Source organism: Durio zibethinus, chromosome 20 (assembly GCF_047325235.1).
Source record: "Durio zibethinus cultivar Kanyao isolate XHJ-2024 chromosome 20, ASM4732523v1, whole genome shotgun sequence".
Classification (NCBI taxonomy): Eukaryota; Viridiplantae; Streptophyta; class Magnoliopsida; order Malvales; family Malvaceae; genus Durio; species Durio zibethinus.
Window position 1 is genome coordinate 23,272,451 of NC_143181.1, and position 21,901 is coordinate 23,294,351.

The 21,901-nt window shown below is 28.8% G+C and overlaps 2 protein-coding genes and 1 long non-coding RNA gene across 13 annotated transcripts; 2 read left to right on the plus strand and 1 right to left on the minus strand.

Annotated features, from left to right (window-relative positions):
• Nucleotides 1-2,144: 2,144 nt before the first annotated feature.
• On the plus strand, nucleotides 2,145-6,177 carry LOC149513187 (uncharacterized). 2 transcript variants are annotated; one of them, XR_016330576.1, is made up of 4 exons: nucleotides 2,145-2,552; nucleotides 2,634-2,711; nucleotides 5,426-5,511; nucleotides 5,824-6,177. It is a non-coding gene; the product is annotated as an uncharacterized LOC149513187 (long non-coding RNA). The 2 variants fall into 2 exon arrangements; XR_016330575.1 differs by having other exon boundaries at nucleotides 2,145-2,711.
• Nucleotides 5,592-11,180, minus strand: LOC111315814 (tropomyosin). 10 transcript variants are annotated; one of them, XR_016330574.1, is made up of 13 exons: nucleotides 10,955-11,175; nucleotides 10,788-10,874; nucleotides 10,553-10,686; nucleotides 10,013-10,071; nucleotides 9,624-9,656; nucleotides 9,424-9,478; nucleotides 9,283-9,333; nucleotides 8,434-8,473; nucleotides 7,479-7,519; nucleotides 7,302-7,406; nucleotides 6,629-6,742; nucleotides 6,164-6,279; nucleotides 5,592-5,943 (listed from the first exon to the last, which is right to left on the minus strand). XR_016330574.1 is itself a non-coding variant. In XM_022917846.2 (13 exons), the coding sequence occupies exons 3-13, from the start codon at nucleotides 10,670-10,672 to the stop codon at nucleotides 5,851-5,853; spliced, it is 831 nt and encodes a 276-aa protein (XP_022773581.2). In that variant the 5' UTR covers nucleotides 10,673-10,686; nucleotides 10,788-10,874; nucleotides 11,099-11,180; the 3' UTR covers nucleotides 5,592-5,850. The 10 variants fall into 10 exon arrangements, 7 of the variants coding, with proteins under 7 accessions (XP_022773581.2, XP_022773577.1, XP_022773579.1 ...); XR_016330573.1 differs by having other exon boundaries at nucleotides 5,592-5,913; nucleotides 10,955-11,174; XR_002693377.2 differs by having other exon boundaries at nucleotides 5,592-5,913; nucleotides 6,695-6,742; nucleotides 10,955-11,173.
• Nucleotides 11,181-18,650: 7,470 nt separating this feature from the next.
• Nucleotides 18,651-21,173, plus strand: LOC111315066 (E3 ubiquitin-protein ligase). Its single transcript, XM_022916685.2, has 4 exons — nucleotides 18,651-18,903; nucleotides 18,992-19,097; nucleotides 19,184-19,316; nucleotides 20,883-21,173. Exons 1-4 carry the CDS (start codon nucleotides 18,771-18,773, stop codon nucleotides 21,045-21,047), a joined length of 537 nt encoding a protein of 178 aa, XP_022772420.1. The 5' UTR covers nucleotides 18,651-18,770; the 3' UTR covers nucleotides 21,048-21,173.
• Nucleotides 21,174-21,901: the final 728 nt, after the last annotated feature.

Sequence of the window (21,901 nt, forward strand, 5' to 3'; positions counted from 1 at the left end):
GTTAAGCCTTCATGAAGGCATTTTGTAACTTTGAGTTTTTTTGGTCGACTTGAGTTTGAGTTATTTAGCCAAGCTATTTTATCAAATTAGGCCTCTATGAAGGCATTTTGTATATCCGAAGTCTTTTGTTCGAGCTGAGTTCGAGCTTTTAAGCCAAGCTATTTTGTTGAATTGAATCCTTATAAAGGTATTTTGTAGATCTGAATTTTTTTACTGAGTTGAGTTCGAGCTCTTTGTCCTAATTATTTTATCAAATTGAACCTTTATAAAAGTTTTTAAAATTTGGAAATGCCAAAGATATGAATGCCGTAACATATTGATTCGAGAACTCAATCGCTAGATCTAAAATATTTTAAAAATCAAGAAAAACACAAGGAGTCACCACTAATTTTTTTTAGGGTGTGATTGATCACCCAAAAATTTTATTTTTTTTAATAAAAACAATGAGTTTAATAAAAAGATAATTTTGGTCTACAAAAATAGAAAATGTTCGAGAATCAATTATGTGTGGGAAATGATTAACATCCATATAACACCTATAGAATTGGTACCAATTAATCATACGCTATTTATAATTTTGGACAAAAATGGCTTTTATATGAAAATTAATTACAATTCCCTTTATTTTGTAAGAAATAAAATTAGTTTAAAAAAATTATTTATTTAGGAATATTTAAGAAAATCTTTAAATTAAATAAAATCCCTCGAAGTCTTCGACATAAATGCAAAATTCGAAGATGGTCTTTTCATTTAAAATTTATCATAATTTTTCATCTAAAATTAATAAATAACATTCTTTGTAAATAATAATTATTAATAACTCTCCTACATCTAGGCAGAGTATTAATCAATTATATTTCATAAAATGTTATTTTACTTTTATTTGTTTAAAACTAAAAATTAAAAAAAAAAAACTTTTTATATAGTAAAAAATACAAAAAATAATGTAATTAATATTAAACAACTATAACTAAAACAAACATATATATATGTATTTATATATATATGCATTATAAATGAGAATATTAATTTTAAAAACGAAACATATACAAAATAACGATTAAGTATAAATTTAAGAATCGAGTTTTTAAATATAAAAAGACTACCTAGACTCTTCAACATCTAAGTAGAGTTTGGATACGAATTTTTATATTTAAAATCCCGTCTTATTATTTTTTTTATTATTATTTTTATAATTGTTGTTTTAATAAAACAAATTTATTTTGAGTTACAAAAATATATAAAAATTCTTAATAAAATAAAATTTCCTAAATACTCTAACATCTATGCGGTATTCAGGAATAGATTATTTCATAAAAGATTTTCATGTAAATCTTTATAAATTTAAACGAGTTTGAGGTTTTTGATAGGTTCAAGTTTGAACTTTAAGAAATTACAAACTTCTCTTTTTCTTAATAATTTTATATTAATGCAACATGAAACAAATAACTTATGCGAATGAAAATCAAAAATTAAAACAACCAATTTAATTGATTTTTTACGTGTTTTATACATATTTACTTATTATTATTTTCTTTCTAGAAATTAAAAGTGAAATAAATTTTATTTATGACAAATTTTACCTTATATTTTAAATTCTAATTTAATTTAACTTGATTTAATTTTTTTATTTTTGATTTGATTAGAATTTTTTTTATTCTTCAACATTTAGACGGAATTCAATTTTTTTTTTAAAAAAAAAAGTGATTTTGAATTTTTTCCAATATCTAAACAAGGTTTTCAAAATTTATTTATTTTGTATAAAAATTATTTAATAATTCTATCCTATTAGCAAAAATTAAATATAATATCAATGCAAGCCTACATAATTTTTAATTCTTAAACATGTATTTTTCTATAAATTAAGTAAAGGGCATGTAAAAGTATACAAACATGTTTTAAAATAAAAAAAAAAAAATTTTACCCAGCAAACTTTTCACATTGTAGTCCAAAATAGAAGTCTGTGTACTCTCTGGTCTAATGGATAGGCGGGTCTGGGCCGGTCATCCAGGTTGGTTCGGGTATCGGGTCAGACAGGTAGGATCCGGTCCACCCAATTCACTTTTTGTTTTTTATTCTCGAAGCTCACTATAAAATCCCCAATTTTTTTTAATAATCATTTCTTCCTTTCTTTTTCTAAAAAAAAAAAAAAAATTTTTATTCAAAAACAGAACAAAACTCTCCACAGCCCAGTGTGCGACCGCTGCCGGTGCTCCGTCTCTAGCACCGCTGGCGGTCGGCGTCCTTTCAACCCAAAGTTTCACCCGCGATTCCCCTCAGCCTCCTCTTCTTGGATCTAGCCTTAGATTTGTCCAAAAAATCCCTCTAAATTGATAAATCTAGGATGCAAATGAAGTAGAAACCAGGTTTCAAGGTTCATTTTCCAATTTCCCTAAATCTTGATTATGACTTATGTTCTATTATGGGTTGCTACAGAGGAATCATGAGTGCATTATATGTTATGAGCTACAATGCTTTTGTTGGGGTAACATAACGAGAGTTGAGTCCCTCGAATTCCTTGACTGAAAACGTAACTTATTAAAACAATGCTGGTAATTCATTTTCCAGTTTAACTTTGCTTTGGACAGATCTTTCACCTCATTAGATCTGGGTAATTCTATTTCCGTGTTTAGGCACATCGCTATGATAGAGAAGTTGTGGCAGATGCGTGGTCTGTGGAAGCATTCAGGTTGAATCCTAAAACATAGGAGGTAAGATACGTCTGATTTGATTTTAGTTAACATTTTGTACGTGTAGGATCCATAACCTACCTACAACTTTTATTTGATTTAGTAGTTATTTGAGGATATTTGTAGAAAATAATAGAAAATAAATACAATATACAAGAAACCATAGAAAATATTAGAAACTTTTTTTTTTATACATTCAAAAAACTCAAAAATGTATTGACCCAACAAATCATTTTTATTGGCAAAAGCTCAATGGCTTAAAGGCCATTTTGATTAGAGCTAAAAAGAAGAAAAAAAAATTCCAATTGTTGGCCTCGCTACCTCTTCGATTCAACTACAGTAATTTAATGTTAAACTATAATGGTATTCGTGCTCATCATCTTGTCATTTTTAAATATTTATATCTAAAATATGAATGTTAATAAAATTTTTCATTTACCAAAAACCGTAGATTTTCATTACATTTTAAAAATTATTTATTATAGATATTAATATGATTTATCCAATTTATATACAATAATTCTAATTCCATTTTGAGTCTTTCATCATATGGATTTATTTGATAACTATTTGAAAAAAAAGATAAAATTTATATTGAATTACTTTATCATCGTAGTTTTAATCTACGTCAAGGTTCATGTTAATTCTATATATTTTACATACGAGATAAACTTTCCATTTTGATGAAAATTTTAATTAATATGAGCAAAATAATATGAATGAAAAATAAAATAAATTAAAAATAATTTTATGAACTTGTGTGTGTGTCTACATAGCCACATACATAGAACTTGGGAAGCTCAGACATGATAAATCTGAACACATAGCACTCAATTATTAGTCTAATTACTAATTTTTTTCTATTAAGTAATATTTGGTATCATTTTCAAAATTATTATAATAATGTAAACACTAAAATGAATAAATAATCTTATTATTAAAGTGATATTATCACTCGTAATTTAAAATATTTTTATTTTATTAACAATCATTAATTCTTAATAATTAAATATTATTATGTTTTTTTAATAACTAAAAATCAAATATTATTGTGCGCGAAGTATTAAAATAATTGTAAATATTTTAATAGTTATATAAATTAATTATTTTAATATTATTTAAAAATAATAATTTGTAAAATATTAATAATTTTTTATTAACTTCATAACAAAATATTATTAAATTAAATAGATATAGACAGATAAAATAATTTTTATATTATAAAATATGTTAAAAATTAAATTTAAAAATAAAACTAATCTATTAAAATCATAACAAAAGAAAACACAAAAAGATTATATTAATATAATATTAAAAAATTAAAAAAAAATACACATTAATTTTAAACTTATTACAACGAATGTTTGTTTAAAAATATAAAAAATCTATAATATAAAATAATTACAATTTTGAGAGGAATCAAAATTTTAATTGATATATAACATTAATTATTGTTAATTTTAACATATAATTTCATCTCAATAATAAAAAATTTAACCATTTTGTACAAAAATTATACCACCCTCTAAAATAGTGATTTGATCACTATGCCACATAAAATCATTAACTGTTTATTAAATAAAATAATTTAATCTCCATATATAAATCATTATGGATTTTAGAGTGATTATTTCGCCTTAATTGCACAAGAAGAAGCAATTACTTACATATTAGTTGAATAGGCTTGCGCTCGTTGTGTTACAAGTGCGAACATGGGCCATTGTTGGAGAATGGATAATAGCATTAAGGAAATTAACATGATGAAGAAAATTAACATTATACATTTGCGGATAGCATAGGATGATGCAGAAGGCTAGCAAAACGACAACATTAACGTGAGCAAGGTCCGATGACATGTCAGAAAGTGAGAAGGAAAAAGGTGATTCCAATAATATCCAGGACCAACTCTCATTCCCTAACTTGTTTTGATGATGTTAAGTCTAAAACATCTCTACAGTGTGTTGGTTAGGTGGGTATTCCAACACACCATATTTACTTCTCATAAAAAGCCATAGGCCCAGTTACATGACTATATGTGCTACACATGTATCTTTCAAAAAGGTGGGGAACTCATCTTTCCAAAGCGGTCTTATTTGTGGGGGAGCGAGGGGAGGGGATAGAGACTGAAGACCTGCTAGGTAGCCTACACAAGACCTTAGTTTTGGAAGGTTCTGTGGGATATGACCGTAAGAAGCTCCTTCACAGTGAAGACAATTTGATAAGAGAAGATGCTGTCCCTCAAGGCAACCCTAACATCAACTCTATAGACACCGGCGAACCCAGAATATGGCAGGAGCTCTGGATGCTCTAGGGATCAAATGACTCTCTCTCTCTCTCTCCCTCTCTCTCTCTCTCTCTCTCTCTCTCTCTCTATATATATATATATATATATATATATACACACACACACACACACACACACGTGCATCTTAGAGCATATGCTTCTATGGTTAACCCCGTAGAAAGAAAGTAGTTAATAATACATATCAAAGAATATACACATCAACCAGCAAGATACCTTCAATTTCTAAGAACAATATAAATCTGAACTTGTAAGAAATCGGTGCAACTGGAAATACTTTAAATGTGGCTCTTAAATGTCAAAGAAATGGCATGAAGAATTGAGATGTTATCCATAAGGTATATAAGAGCAGATGTGACTCCTTTTGTGCATGTATGTGCCCAATTTTTAATGATTTGTTGAAGCAGCATCACATTTCTTTTTTTTTCACAAGGAACTATAAATCTGGAAAAGCTAAAAATATGAGATGGCTGGGCAGCTGGCAGGAGCGCACATAAAACAATATTGGCACAACAAAAGGTAAAAAATTTCCAGAATTATGAACCACAACTTCAGGAACTAATATATTTAACTTCTCAGCAGGATTTGCAAGATTATCTCATCATAATATGAAAGCATTCATATGCATTCATATTCTTTCTTCGGTAAAATATGTAGTATTTACTGTACACGTTTCCTTGGTCCAAACCTGTTCTCCAACATAATTCTCAGCTAACTAAAAAATTTACTTCAAAACAACGATTAATGTTTTACCATATTTTCCTACCAGTGTTGGGTTGTACATTACCTGTAACAGAAAACTGATTCTTTTGTCATTTTTGTGTTATCCAGGGTTCCATCTACATGTTTTTTAGTTTGTCAAGCACAAAGATTCAACTTGTATTCTTCTCCACAGGCACATTTAATCACATGAGAAATTCCCTGTGGAACATTGAGGCACCTATTAATGATCTGGCAAGGAAAACGCTGGTCTAAGAGACTTTTAAGATAGAAATATTTAAACTTGAAAGTAAATGTCAGAATCATCAAGTTTCCTCTGTAAGGACAACAATATCGATGGTGAAAATGTTCAACCATCCAAATTAGGACTAGCCTTGCTTAAATATAGGTTGGCACCACATCCAAAGGCCATTTCACGAAACAGAAAGCTTAATCTAAAAAATGTATCTACCTTTATTTCTTCAACATGGTCCTGCACTGAGCAAAGATACTCAGTTTCTCTATCTTTGTCTGACAGAAGCTTTTTGTATTTCTCTTCCAGGGTCATTGTGCTTATTTCCAATAGCTCTGGCTATAGTGACAATAAAATTGTGAGCAAACAAAGAAGAAAACCATAAACAGATTCTAAGAGAATAAACATATTATGATTTTTTTTTTCCAGAGGACTGTCATTCACCTTTAAAAATATTTATATGCACAAAAGTATCAACTAAATAAAACAATTAGTTTACATAGAAGCAGCAATTAATACAAGCATTTCATATCATATTATTGTGACATTATATAGGCAATTCTGAAAATTGTTGCCATCAAGTGGTTGATATTTCAAGTGAACGAGCTAGTTTCTAAGGGTGAATCTACCAAACTCAATCAACCATTAGTCAGTAATACTAATGAAGGTTTTGTAATGGCATACTTGTAAAATATGGCCGCTTGAAAACAAGCACACACTTGTATGCATGAAGTTTAATAAGCAAGTCACCTTAAAATGGTTTGCTCTGCAGTTTGCTTGCTCAATAGACTTCTTGATCTGAAAGAAAAAAAAAAAAAAAAAAACCATAATATGGTTAGCTCTCTTTAACATTTCTTTCTACTTGCATTTTCCTTCTTCTTTAAATCTTGGTGAGGAAGAGGCTAAACAGAATGCTGAACAAGCTACGGAGAAGGACAACTACCTCTGAGAAATATTTTGCTTGAAAAGGAACATTCTGAAATATAAATAAATAAGCCAATACTGAACTCGAGTTGTAAATATAGAAAGCAATCTCCTCCTTTGTATTTTAGACAAATAGAGAAAACTGCTTTCCCCTGGATAAAATATCTTAAAATGATTGATTCACTTTAGTAAAAGGCATGTCTTGTCCTGACCATTAGCTTGTTCATAATCAGAGGGAAAAGGAAAAAGAGAAGGGAAAAAGTGACTTGAATCCTATTCAATCAACAAATGCAAATAAATTAAAATTCTATCATAAAGGACAAGTTTGTTCCCTTTTCATTAGGAAAACAAATGAATCAATCAATTCTGTATGAAGTATTAACCACTATTAACCACACACAAGTGGTGGAGCTGTTTAAGTTTATTTACTAACCTTGCCATTATCTGTGACAAGTTTCGCTTTCATTTGTCTAATTCCATCCAGCTTGGCTTTAGCTAAGTCCAACTTGACAATCAGGTCATTACCTGCTTCATTGTTCTGGTATTCCAAGGAGCAATTAGAACAAAGCAAATCCTTAAATCTTCAAGTCATTGGTGGAAGGGTTTTTACCACATCGTCCGTGATCAGTTGGTTTTCAATGCTAAAGTTACCTGCAAGATAAACCAAAATGATACGAAATAATCAACACTATCTATAAGTATCAATTATGCAGATCACCAAAATTTATTCTAGAATGTAGGTAGTAGGGTGAAGGTGAGTACTTTGCACCCTATGTAAGAACATTCATGAGTTTTCATATAAAATCTACATAATGTAAAATTCAGTAAAATTTTGTGTATCATTAACAAACTCTAGGTTTGGATTTTGCTCTTTCTTCCTTTCAGTAAATCTCACCACTATGATAAAGTAATAATGTACTGTTCTCAAGCTGTGTGATCTTTTTTATTTTAAAAAGCAATCCTTAGATCCTGATTTCTTGTACCAGAGCAAACAAAAGTAACGTAATGTCATAGATTGTACTTCCTTGAGATCCATGTCATCGCAGACCACTTTGGATTTTTTTTTTCTTTCAACAAATAAAAGACTATTGATCAAGTGAAATATCTATACAGACATAAGTCTGCTCTGTGGTGTGACTACTTTGTTAATACGTGCAAAATCTTCTGCGATTTGGAAGCCAAAGTGTACTGCTTACTTGCCTAGACTGAACATTTAATGATATCTAGAACCAGACTATGCATAATAACATAAGCACCCCTAAATTATTTGATAAATGAAAGACAGGTTCATTTCTATGGGATCAACAGCTCCTGTTTGGTTGAGATACATGCAACATGTATAATTTGTCACAAATTGAATTCTAAATGGGTGGAGGTCATCATAGGTAGCAGGAAAGATGCTGGCCACTCCTCACAATCACAGTGGAGGACAAAGAGAAAGGTTGCTAATAATAACGACAAAAAATAATTTTAAAGAAAAAAACTTGAAAGCATAACCCACATAACAATTAAAAATCAGAGAAATCTCCTCAAACAATAAATTGAGATAAGTCTAGAAGCCAGACCTTCAGATTCAGTCATTTGCTCATCAAGTTTATTCTTGACCTGCATATCTGATTTATTAGCATTTAAAAATTAATAATAATCTATTTACAAGAATTAGAAGCTATCCAAACATTCAGGTAAGAAAAAATGTCTGTAGGAATTAGAAAGTTGAAGCCATAGTAACTTGTCATGAGCAGACCTTTAAGAAGTCCCTTTCAGATTAAAAAAAAACAGTCAGAAGGAAAAAAGATAAATCAGCCCCTCAGGGCATTATTAAAGGTTGATTTATAACTAGGGTAATACTTGATTATTGTATTCGCATTAGGGCTCTCTCTTTTCCCTTCTCAAAAGTGAAATTAGGAGATTTATGAACCAGATCAGCCTCAAAATAGATATTTAAACTAATTTTGTCAGATCTCTCGACACACACATAAACTGAAAAAATTTGACATGAATTTTAACATATTAAAAATCTGCATTCAAACATTACACATGCATGCTTATTACTAAAAGGACATCAGTTTATTACTATCTCAGTTCAGGAAAATAATTATTTCACCCATTGTTCATTTAAGGAGATGCGAAAGATCACAAGTGATACAATTTGTATAAAACGCTAGAAAATCAAACAAAGTTGTCAAGAATTACTGTATATCTCATCATTTTAAGTTTCCTACTCAGTCAATTTGGACTCATCAACATTAGTCAAAAGCTCAAAAAATTTGTAAACAATGAAAGAGAGATGATAGACTAGCTCTGTTCTATAAGGGTTGTTTCTTTTGCCTATATTGTCTGTCTCTTTTCTGTTTCCTTTCTTGCTTTATTCATATTCCTAATCAAAGGAAATCATGGAAGATGTAGCGAAGTACCAAACCATGTTCTTCAATTTGTCTGCTGACTTTCTGAGATTTGACCCAGTCCTATGCACATAGTAAGAGGATATCACCAACTGTATGTTGAAAACTGAGCATGAAACTAAGAAATTCAGAGGAGGGTTATGGGACTCAAACCTGTTGTTGCTGTAATTTGGTAGAAAGATCCTTGGCCACCTTGGAGTAGTAAGTGCTGTCATCATAATCAAAATAGAGATTCATCATAGTTGTGCAATTAACCACAAAACTGAGACCAATCAATTAAAGTAAGAAATAGAAATAAATCAAGCATATAAAAGAATGCTAATAGAAGCAATTGACAAGGTTCAGCCTGAAACCTATATCCAGAGGCACATATGATGTAGAATATCCTGCCATATGACATCAGGAGATTACAACATGTTAAATCAAGAACCTCAGGTATCCATCAGGACAACACTGTCCATTGACATTAGTACCAGTAAAACAGCTTCCTCAATTCGTAGCTAACATAGAACTAAGTACTGTGAGTTGCATCACTGTGACAGTCTCATGTGTTGATCAACATGTAAATATATGTGACTTTTCTCCAGAAACATCCAGGAAGCCTATTCAATTTCACCAACAGTTTGAACATAGATATCATGTTGGCCAACATGCTATGCATCATCACAGAGTTTAAGACATTTTTAGCAGTTGTTCTATCACATAGTGTGAATTAAATTGTCAGAAGTTCACTTTGAATTACCTCCTTTCTATTAGTTTGGAAGATAAACTGATCTTTTCCTGTTGAATAAGCTCCATTGTCTATACGCAAGTCAGAGACAAAAACAATAAGAATGTTGGCTGAAAATATAATGGCAAGAGGATACCTAATCTCGATAGATGAAACAAATGTTAACGTTTCAAATAGGTAGATAGTTAAAGTTTGACAGGCATATTGTTCAAAAGACCATGATTTTTTCCCAAGTTTGAGCCTGCTATTCGATAAACAATTAGAAGAGTTATCTCATCAGGCTTGGCTACTCTCAAATTAGGTGCTTAAAGGTTTCCTTCTTTGTTTAAAAGTTAAAATATATATATACAACAGAGATTCTCAGTCAGAATATAATCCATAAAAAAGCACAGCAGAATGACTTCCTATACTTTGAAATGGCTGGATAAAATGTGACCATTTAGTATCAATAACTTGATTCCATATTCAAATTGGTGATACTTCTTCTTTTTGGTTATCAATAGGATAAGATGTGTGTACCGACTCATATAAGTGGAAAGAGAGAGAGATTACCTGGTTAAGTGTGGATGAATCAGAGTGTAAAGAGGCTATTTTTCTCTGTTTTCCAATTATATGCCAACATAATTGACCCTTCTCCTTGAGCATCTTCTCAGTATCTTCTCTAAGTTGCATTGTTTTGGATTTTGCTGCAAATTAAAACAAGTTTACGGTGATTGAAGAAGAAGAATAGAATAATCATTATTTCAAATAAATTCTTGGATTAGCAAAACAAACAAAAAAAAAATACCAGAAAGGAGATCATTTTGTAAGGTTTGAATGGTGGTAAAGTGAATCTGCTCTTCAGCTGAAATGTTGGCGGCTTCATCCTCCACGTCTGCATTTCGTTTTCACAAATTTACAAACAATTCAGAATTTGATTGATTCCAAAGAAATTCAGAAAGAAAGAGACAGAACCCTTGATTTGGGAGCGGAGAGTTTTCATGCACTGCAAATACTCTTCCATTTTCGCTTTCTCTTCTCTTCCAAACAAACAAACAAACGATGATAGCTGCTTTACTTTTTTGAGGAAGGATTTTGGGAAACGGAGGGAAAACTTACAAAATTTACTGGCGACACGACACCCATCTTTTTATTCTATCGGGAACTTTTGCTGAAAGTTTAAATTGTTTTTTTTCTTATTATAAGAGCATTGAATAATAAATATTAGATATACATGAATTAATATAAATTATTAATTATTTTTTAATTATAAAAATAATTAATTACTTGTTAACATGATTTTAATTAATTAAAATTAAATATTATTTATTAAATAAAATAAAAAGAATTTTAAAAATGTTAGGATTCTACTTTTTTTTATTATTTTTTTATGACTTATTTATTTTTTTCCCTTTAACTTCTTTCTTATGCTTTGTTTCTTTATTGATTTCTTGTTTTTTTTTTTTTTTTATATCTTTTTATCTTTTTTTAGGTTTTTAAGAATTCCATGTATTGCGTTTTGAAATCTTATTGCACATTCATTTATACTTTGAAATTTCAGCGTCATTTCCATTAGTGCATCAAAAATTTATTTTGCAGCCAAATTTTCATTATTCATCTCAAGCAAATTTCAACATCTTTTTCATTCAAAAACAATACCATAAAAAAGCTTTAACATTAAAGGATTGCATGTACTAACCTTGTGTCGGTTTTGATATTTATTTATTTATTTCATAAAAAGAGCAATTTTTGTCTTGATATTAAGAGCCATAAGATTCATGTACTATCCTTGTATTTGTCAAGTTTTGTTGAAAATAATGAAATTTATGAGGTTACTTGTATTTTTTTCATCGATCTTTACTTTTAGTTGTTTTTATAATTGGATTTTATACTTTAATGACTTAAACCAAGTTCGATGTAATAAAGCAATATCTTGGAATACGTAGTTTCAACTTCTAAAGTTTGCTAAGATAAAAGTTAAAAGCTAAAGGCTACCAAATAGAGTTGATAATTTTAGATATAAATAGGTGATATTATACAAAAAATCATATATGTATTTTAAAAAAATACATTTCATAATTATATGTTTTGACATAAATTTCAATACGACACAATTCGTGTCATATATATGTTAACTCATTTAAATACATGACATAATACAAATAATATATTTAATATAATCTTATTATACAAGTATACATTTAATATGTTTAACGTGTTTAATATATTTTTTATATTTATTTTAATTTAATATAACAGATTATTTTAATTTTTAATTTTTTAATTATGATACTTAATTAGCTATTTAATTTTATATAAAAATTATTTTAAATATTTAATTATGATACTCATTTAATACTTATTATAAAATTATTTTTTATATTAATAATATAAATACAATATAAATATTAATATTAGTCCTATACATTATTATTTTATTCTTTAATCTTTAATAGTTTATCATTTTGAATTTGATACTAAAAATTAATATAGTTATGTAATATAAATTAAAATTTATATATATATATATTAAATACATATTAAATGAATATTAAAATTTTTTTAATACGTAAGTAATTTTTTATATTATTAATATGCTAATTTTATTAAGTTGTAAATGATGGATAGTTTATAATTATTTATTATTTTAGTCGTGTTCTTATATATATTCGTATTAATCATATCTATTTGTGTATATCTGTGTTAATCGTAATTATTTGTATTATTCATGTTTATTCATGTCGTATTTAAACGAATTAATTATATACATATTAATCGTGTCTTGTAATGTATAATACGTATATTAAACGTGTCGTGTTTGTGTTTAGGATTTAAATACGTTTTATAATTCGTGTCGTATTCATATTTTAATAATTCATATCATTACACATGTCAAACACGATATGAGACATGATACAAAAACACAAATTGCAAGGTGTACTACTGGCTTCAACTCAAATGTAAGTGCCATACTCAAGTCTAATATCATATTCAATGTCTAAGTGTCAATTTTTTTTAATTTACTTGTATATAAACTATTGGATTTGAATTTCATATTTTGTTGATTTGTATTGTATGGTACAAGAAAATACATACATTCACATGATTTATTCTTACATTTTACTTTAAAATTTTAATGTTTTTGTCTAGTGTTGTATGTGACTTATTATTATTTTATTCATTTTTTTAATTTATTTTTTTTTAATTTTATATGTAAGTATCAAAATAAACCAATTATAACACCCACATAATATAATTATTACGTAGAATTTAATAACTAAATACTATTGATTATATATACCAAAAATAATTTTATATTTAATATCTTTTAAGTTTCAAGCCATGTTCCCCTTAGATTTAAAAATAATATTTGGAGCAAATTTAAGTAATTAATAAAGAAGACTTTTGGTAAAATATAAATAGCAATGTATAAATTAATTAGAGGTTGGTGTAAAGTGTGAACATACTTGACTAAAAATAATAATGTAGTTGTCGTGACTAATAATAATAGGTTGGTGTTGTGTTATAATGTTGAATCAAATCTTGCCACTTCTCAATTCTTTCTTATATGTTTTTTAGAAACACAACTATTACTTTATGGTTGGCATTTTTTCTAGTTGCAAAAAAGATATCTGTAGGTTAATGTATTTTAGTTTTCTTAATAATTTATACTAGTTTGTAGGTTAATGAAATTATATATTTTTTTCCTTATCAACTTACTTATTATAATAACATTCTTGTAAGAGTTTGTTACTTTAAAAGAGCTAATGGTTAAGACTGTGGAAGGAAATGATTAAGATCATTACAAATAGAATCATAAAAAAAATAGTAGATAAGGTGGATAACTATGGAGAATTAGTAGTTAACAAATCTCATCGTCTATAGTGACTTAGGAATGCCAAATTAAATATTATATCAAACAAAGACAATTCTACAAATGAATCGAAAGAAAAATGAATGAAAAAAAAAATGAGCTTAAGCATTTTTGACGTAGCACTTAGCAAGAAGATTGAAGCTCTAAGACAATGTATCTAAGATCAACTAGGTAGTTCTTCCTATCTTTTTTTTTTTTTTTTTGCTTATGTTTTCTACCTATAAATTCTCCAAAAAAAAAGAAAAATCATAAAATGACTAAATATCAATTGGTTAATGCAAATTTTTACCAAACCCATGAAACTAAAATTTTATCAATATTTTTCAGCCCAATTAAACATATAACAACTACATAGAATTTTTATCATATATTTCTAGTTCTTTTTCTAAATTGGAAACCTTACCACCCACACATGTTTTGATAAAACCAATATTGAAAATAGTTGAAACCAATATTGATCAAACCAATGTTTTGATTAAAAAAAAAAAAACCTATTCCCAATAGTTAAGATTGTATTTGATAAGCTATTGAGAAATAATCTAAAAAAAAACAAATTTAATAGAAAAAAGTTGAGAAAACAGACATAGTTCTCAAAATCAATTGCATCTAACAATCAACTATGTCCATATCAAACTTCAACCACAAGGCTTGTATTGTTGTTTTTGCTTTATCTAAGCCAATACAAAACATGAAAGATACAACAATAAGAAATAATATGTCAAATGGTTGGAGAAAAGATGATTTCAACTTGTATTGTTTTTTGCACTTTATCTATGTGGAAATAAAGAAATAAAATGAATGTAAGAAAAGTTTGAATACCCCAACCAAAAGCACATTTTGAATCATAGATAGAAAGTTGGAAGTGGCAAGAATTGGCATAATGTTTGCTACACATTTTTCCATTTCTTTTTTAGTGCTATAAAGATTGCCACAACTAGTATGCAACCCAATAATCAGAATTCCAACCACAAGGCTTTCACTTACTCTTATGCTTAAAACAACAGGAACTACTAATTTTGCTCTTTCAGGACACATGGTGCCCAATCCATTAACACATTCGAGCTATAATTAATTAATTATGCAATGAATTATAATGAAAAATTAAAGAAAATAAAAATAATTTTAACAGTATTAATTTAAGAATTACACCTCACAGAAGAGCTTAGTGCAGAAGGAATCAATCAAAGAATTATAGAAGTATTGAGGCTACAATGTTCATAGATTTATAACATACAGGGATGGATTATCTGAGATGATGAAAACAAATGGTGTTTCTCGATTATGGACAACAATAATACGGTGAACTTTAGTAGAGAAGGATTTTGAGAAATTTTGGTTGAGAGAAAGCTGCCTAATAACAAAAATTCTTCAATCTTATCCTGCAAACAAAAAAAAAAATTAAGGCCAAGAGAATGGGCTAAAGAAGGTAAACACTATAAGGAATTAAGACTTTTCATTTGCAAACAAAAGAATAATGAAAGCAAATTTAGTCTTTAAGAATGAGGCATGCACTTTGTTGCAGGATTTAATCATTGGAGTTAATAAATTTCAGGTGAAAAACAAATCAAGCACAAATTTTTAAGAAATATTAGTAGAAAATGTATAAATTTTCACTAATCATACATAAATAATTAACTATAATCAACAAAATCTTATTTTTAGTTTACCTTTTATCTCATTATCTAACAAGTTCATCCATACTTTTTTTTTCTTAAGCTTGTGTTTAATGTCAAAACTAATTTGCAAGCAAAAACATTATTCATGAAACAATATTATAAAGTTTAATTGCATTTGATCATAAGTTGTTTAAAATCTTGGATGCCTTGACATATTCAAAGACAAACAATAATGTTGCTATTTTCATACATAATGAAAATTTAATTGTCATAGTATATATGTTTAAATTAAATTAAAAATAGATGATTCTTTTCAAACTAACAAAGCCTTGCCAAGATCAAAGACATCTTTAAATCCAATTAAAAGAACAAACCAACAAAAAGTACATTATTGTAAAAGGATAATTTTAGAAAACTTTGTCTTTCAACCATCATTTTGTGAAACAAATCAGCAAACAAAATAGAATTAATAAAGCACAAAAGGATTATTATTGAAAAGATCACAAAAAATGTTAAATCAATACTATATTAAAATTTTTTGTAAAGTAAATTATGTATTGAATGGTTCAACTCCTATATAATAATAGTTAAATAACATTTCAGAGAATTTAAACACCTCATATCATGAAATTTAACAACTAAAAATGACCAAAAGAACTAAAACCTTTGATTTCTTGACACGTTTAGTAGTTGAATAAACAATAGCAACCTTTAGTAAATATTAACTTTTAAAATAGAAAAAATAATTAGAAGCAAATGCAATTGAGGTAATCTCACAAAAGTATAACACAATTAGTTATATTTCTAGAACATCATATATAAAAGAGTCATGTTTTATAGTATTTAAATCTAAAATTTAGCTTCAGCTTTTCTTTGACACTTTTTACTCATTAAACAAAGCTATATTTTTAAATACTCCTTTCGTTTAATTATTAATATAGCTTATCTAAAATTGTTTTATAAGTTTATGTTGAGCTTCTACAAGGATTGGTTGGAAATCTTTGAAGAAAAAGGCCATTTATCCTCACATGCACTTTCTTAGTCTTTTTTAAAAATGATCCTATTAATGCTTATCATCTTTCCATTATTTAAGTAATTATAGCATGGCTTTTTCTTCCAAACTTTCTATTTTACTTATTTTTAACTTTTATATGCTGTCGAAGACATATTGGTACTACTAATTTATTGTCTGATTGTTGTACATAGATAAAATAATCGATCCAAATATATAAAGTAACATCTAGCCATAGAAATCATTATGAGCTTTATATTACCTAATCATATGCTAAAGTAAAGACCAACATGTTGTCTTACCTCTACCCTCTAATCATTTCCCCATGAATAAAGCTTATTTTTTAACTTTATAAAATTATAAGTACATTGAAAGGTAAAGCTAAATATTATATTACAAATCAAAGAACTGGTATCCATCATTTCAAATAGGTTTACAAATTTACCATGTGAAAATGCATTTATTTACCTGGGCTACTCTACCTAAATGATATAGTGCAAGTGTATACCTTCGATTTCAATCATCTAAAGTTAAAATAGACACATACCTAAATATGTTATCATGTAAACCGAAACAAATAACTGGATAAAATAAAATTAAAACCAAATATCAAAGAGGTAATATACATACCTAATTTCAATTTGCAAAGATAAGCTTCTTTATTCTTCAATTCTACCATCATATTAGCTTTTATAACCTTAAGCACATGCGAAATCTCTTTTAATTCCTGATCACTCTTTCTTTAATAAAAAAAGGACAATAAAAAACCTTATATTATTTTTCCAATTAATTAAGAGAAACAAAAACAACAAAAATCACAAATTCAAATTTGACACATGAAAGATATGATCTTCACGTGAAAGATAAAGGTAAACTTCAAAGACCCATCATTCATATCGAATATTGATGTATTTGTTTGAATCTCTATTTGAATCAGAGACTAGCACATCTTATCCCTATATCTCTCCCCTTCTCTTTGCCTTTCAATTTAGTCATTCAACACTAATTGCAACTTATGTTGATGTTGGTTAGTGATTCTATTCCTCTTTCGTTGCTTCTTCTCTTTCTTGTTCCCTTATTTTTTTTTTTGTTTTTCCTAATTATCCATCTCTAAAAGCTTCTGGATAGCTTCAATGTTGATTTATTTCAACAATAATAAAGTCATTAAAAAAATGGGGAAGCATAGTTTTTTTTCTTTTTAAATTTATCCTCAAATTTTTTTTATGACATTAAAAAGGTGTTAAGCAAATTAATACAACTAAAGTTACGAGACAATTTTAATTTATTTTATAGATAAATAATTAATGATTCAATTTCATTTAGATTTTTTAACTTGCAACTTTGAATTCCTTGAAACATAAACAAATTAAGTATACTAAGTAATAGAAAGGTTTCATAAAAAATTTCTCCCATAACTTTGAATTTGATGAGTGTGGTATGATGGTGCAAATAGTTTTTTATTTATTCTTTTTGATGTACTATTTTTTTAGTTTTTTTTATGACAAAAGCTTTAAATAATAGTTGCTATGAGTTGTATTTGTAAAGATGAAAAACGCTACCAAATAATACTTTTACTAATACATGATTTATTTGTTATTTTTTAATTTACATAGTACTATTATTAATACATATTAAAAATATATTTTAGTTACTCATAAAACATATTGGCTTCAGTCCAACAAATAATTAACCTACTATTAAGTAACACATTAGTACATAAAAAATATTTTCACCATTTTATATATATCCAAATAATAAAAAAAAAATTTATACTTTTTATTTTTATATTTTCTGTGAATTTTAATATGTATTTTATTTGAGAAATAAAATAATAATTATTGTAAATATAAATTTGAAAGTTTATTTTAACATATCATTAATTTAAATTTTTTGAGTTGCAATATATTTCAATTAATTTTGACAAAAATTAAATTAATCTATATAAACTAAATGCATTATAATTATTAATTAATGCAATATTTTAATTATTCATATATTTGAAATCAATTATGACACTACTTTTAACTGTTGTTTTTATTTGATAGCAATTTTTCAAAAGTTAAACATTAAAATTAATTTTTTTGGCACATAAATGAAACGTTGTTGTGGCGTAGTTTTCCTATTAATTATATGATAATAATATAAAATTAATCAGCTCTACCACGTCAAAGATAATATATATATAAGATTGATTCCTCGCCCTCTTTTCTACTCATCTTTCTCTATCAGAGGCAGACCGCAAATTTTGCAAAGAATCACAGAAATTTGTCTGTTTGTTTGTTTGTTTCAATGGCAGTGACGCTTTGGTTGAAAGAAAAGATCGTGGATCCTCTCCTCCAAATCCTCCGCAAGGGAGCAGAACCCAAGCAATTGGCCTTCTCCGCTGCTTTGGGATTTACTTTGGGAATATTCCCAATATGTGGTGATTGATTTCTTCTTTGCTTTTTCATTTGGATTTTTGGTTGATTCATAAAACTGGTTTGATTTGAAGAAAATAAAAATGGCTGCAGGGGTTACAGTGTTGCTGTGTGGAATGGCAATAGCGTTGTTGGGATCCCTCTCCCATTCTCCAACTGTCATGCTTGCTAACTTCATTGCTACTCCTATTGAGTTGAGGTAATTTTCCTTCTTTTTCACCGTTTCCCTTTGCCCTGCGTTTTTGGAATCCATTTTTATCGATGTTGTTCTCTCATATCATCTAGTCTGGTGGTGCCCTTCCTGCGCTTTGGTGAGGCGCTGTCTGGTGGAACTCATTTTCCATTAACTTCAGATGCTTTGAAGAAAGTTTTGACGGGCCAAGCTTCGCGAGATCTCCTCCTTAGCATTGCCCATGCTGTAAGTATCCAATTTCATATGTCTATATTTGCTTGCATTTTTAACAACCAAGTTGGGCTCATAATTCTATGGATGAATATTCGCTTATGAAAATTGGAGAAAACATTTATTTATTTGATTTTCTTGTGACTATAAATCTTTGATCTCCTTGACAGAATGTCCAAAACCTTATCTTTGAGGCATGTATCATAACACCATCTGGAGGTAGAGATGAGTGAATTTGTCACACTTAATATAGATTTTAAGGTTTGGTATGATTAAATCTTGTTTTGCCGCTCATTACCTCTACAATGGACTCCCGTGTCTGCATCTGTCTGGTCTGAGCTGCAAACCCTTTTAATATAGGGGATTGGTAAGACTCTTTGCAGACTGAATCAATTTTCCTAACATGGGTTTCCTTGTTCAGCTTAAGCTGGAGCTAGCCCTTGAGATAATCAAGTTTATTATATTTGATCTTCCAACAACTTGACACTAAACATTTTTAAAAGAAAATTCTTACTGCTGTTTCTGACACGATGGCTTAGTATGTTGTTGAGGTTTCATAATATGGGATTAAGGTTGCAAATCATGGACACTTTCAATGGTTTCCCACCATAAAATAAAGATAGGTTAATTACCCATTTAGTACCCGGACTATAGTGAAATTGTCATTGCTACTTGCAAAAAATTTGCAATTAAGTACTTCAACTTTCTTTCCCTTAAGCAAATTGCAAACCTCACTAGCTCCATTAGTCAAATGAGTGACATAGCAAAAACTAGAAAATAGGAGTTAGACACAGGGCACTCTCCTATTGGTTGTTTTTTGCCACATCACTAATTTGATTATAGTCTCAGGTGCAAACTATTTAATGGAAGCAAAGTTTAGGTAGTACCAAATGTGTAACTAACCCCATAAAGATAATACTCATCTTTTTGTGAAGATCCACTAAATAAATAATGCATAGGTGTATCCAATGTGCACAGCTTGTAGAAGAAAAAGACCACAGCTTTATGATTTGTAAAGGCATCACCACTCAAAATAATTATAACTAAAGATGAAAAAACTCTGAAGAAGAAAAGGCCAAATCTGTTAGAAACAGATTGTAAAGAATCTTCTGATTTAGAACACTATCTTAAGTTTGTGCTTAGGAGTTTTCCTTTCTCTAAAAGGATGTTTTGTCATCTCCTTCCACCTACTCTGCATTAAACACAGAGATGTAATTCTCCTTGGTATACTGCTATCATTGTTGCCAAATCTCTATCTTCACTGTGACATCAGCATTAATATCGAACAGTCCAAAAGCCATGAGCCCCAGACAACCTATCTCTGGTTATAATTCAGTTTCCTCATTCTGTTTGTACTGTCGCTTTAAATAAGTTGCTCCCTTCCTTCACTAGGTTGACTTTAGTGTAGTTTGAGGTGGAAAGGTCCATTTTACTGCTATGCTGCAATATGATTTATGTAGACTTAAGGTGATGGAATTCGTCAAAGATGGCATTGTAGACTTTATGTAATTATACATTAGCTGAAGCTTTTTTCATCAATTTGGAATCACATTTGAAAATCATCTTATACAATTGCTGCAGCTGTTGGGGTGGCTTGTTGCGGCACCCATTATTTTGGCCACGCTCTACATACTATTTTTGCCGATTTTCAAGGTTCTAGTCCCCAAGTTCAGCAGTGTTCATTTGAGCCCTAAGAAACAACTTCATTCACATTCAGAAGTTAGGCTTAAGGTGAGGGATGTTTGATTAATGTTGTAATTTGTATATTTCTTATACGGAGCACATTGACTGGCAACTAACACAATAATACCTGTTGTATATAAGTTTTTCTAAGCTTAATTCATTTATAAAGATTGTGCTTTATGAGCTTTATTGTGTTGAGTATTGTAGCTGAGATTGCATCAGGATAAGAATATGAAAATAGGAAAACTAGGTTGACCATAAATGTTGGAACTGGAAACCCTCCTATTATGTGCATTATTGAGTGTCTTATTATATATATATATATACACACACACACATATGCTCTTGCCTTTACTCCATTCCAGTGACTGAAAATTGAGGGGGTGCTAGTATTTTCAAAGCAGAATGGGTTATCCAGGTGGGCAGAAGGCCTGATTTGGCTTAGCAGTTGGGTTAGGGTCCCTGCCTTTCCCAACATTTAGTTACTTTTAAGTTAAAAAATGCTGATGATTATTTCCAGAATGTATTCTTTGTGGCTGAACTCTCTCTCAAAGTAGAAAAGAAAAATGGCATGGGAGTCCTTCAGGAAACGATAGGTAAAGGATTAAAATTCACTTGTTAAGTAACGGCTGAACTAAGCTTGTGTGTGTTTTTTATACATCTTTTGGAAACTGAGAGATGGAAAGGTTAATATAAAGATGTAAATGATATATTAATACTAACAAATTAATTCGGATTTAACTCAAATAAAACTTGAGTTCGATTGTTATCGTAAAGCTTAAAAAGAAAAAAAAAGTGGGCTGCTAAACTCATTCGGTGTAGACTTTTCTAATTGATTTTGTGAAACTCCAAAAACCCAAAGATAAGCCCTACGGCCTATGCCTTTTGTCATGGAACGGATGAAAAAGTATTGTTTC

Coding starts and splice junctions, on each gene's coding strand:
- LOC111315814 (XM_022917842.2), bottom strand. CDS start 11,003: ATGGAAGAGTATTTGCAGTGCATGAAAACTCTCCGCTCCCAAATCAAG. Junction 9,657..10,012: donor TCCAAACTAATAGAAAGGAG/GTAATTCAAAGT, acceptor GTCATATGGCAG/GATATTCTACATCATATGTG. Junction 9,334..9,423: donor CCAAATTACAGCAACAACAG/GTTTGAGTCCCA, acceptor CTATGTGCATAG/GACTGGGTCAAATCTCAGAA.
- LOC111315066 (XM_022916685.2), top strand. CDS start 18,771: ATGGCAGTGACGCTTTGGTTGAAAGAAAAGATCGTGGATCCTCTCCTC. Junction 18,904..18,991: donor GGGAATATTCCCAATATGTG/GTGATTGATTTC, acceptor AAATGGCTGCAG/GGGTTACAGTGTTGCTGTGT. Junction 19,098..19,183: donor GCTACTCCTATTGAGTTGAG/GTAATTTTCCTT, acceptor CATATCATCTAG/TCTGGTGGTGCCCTTCCTGC.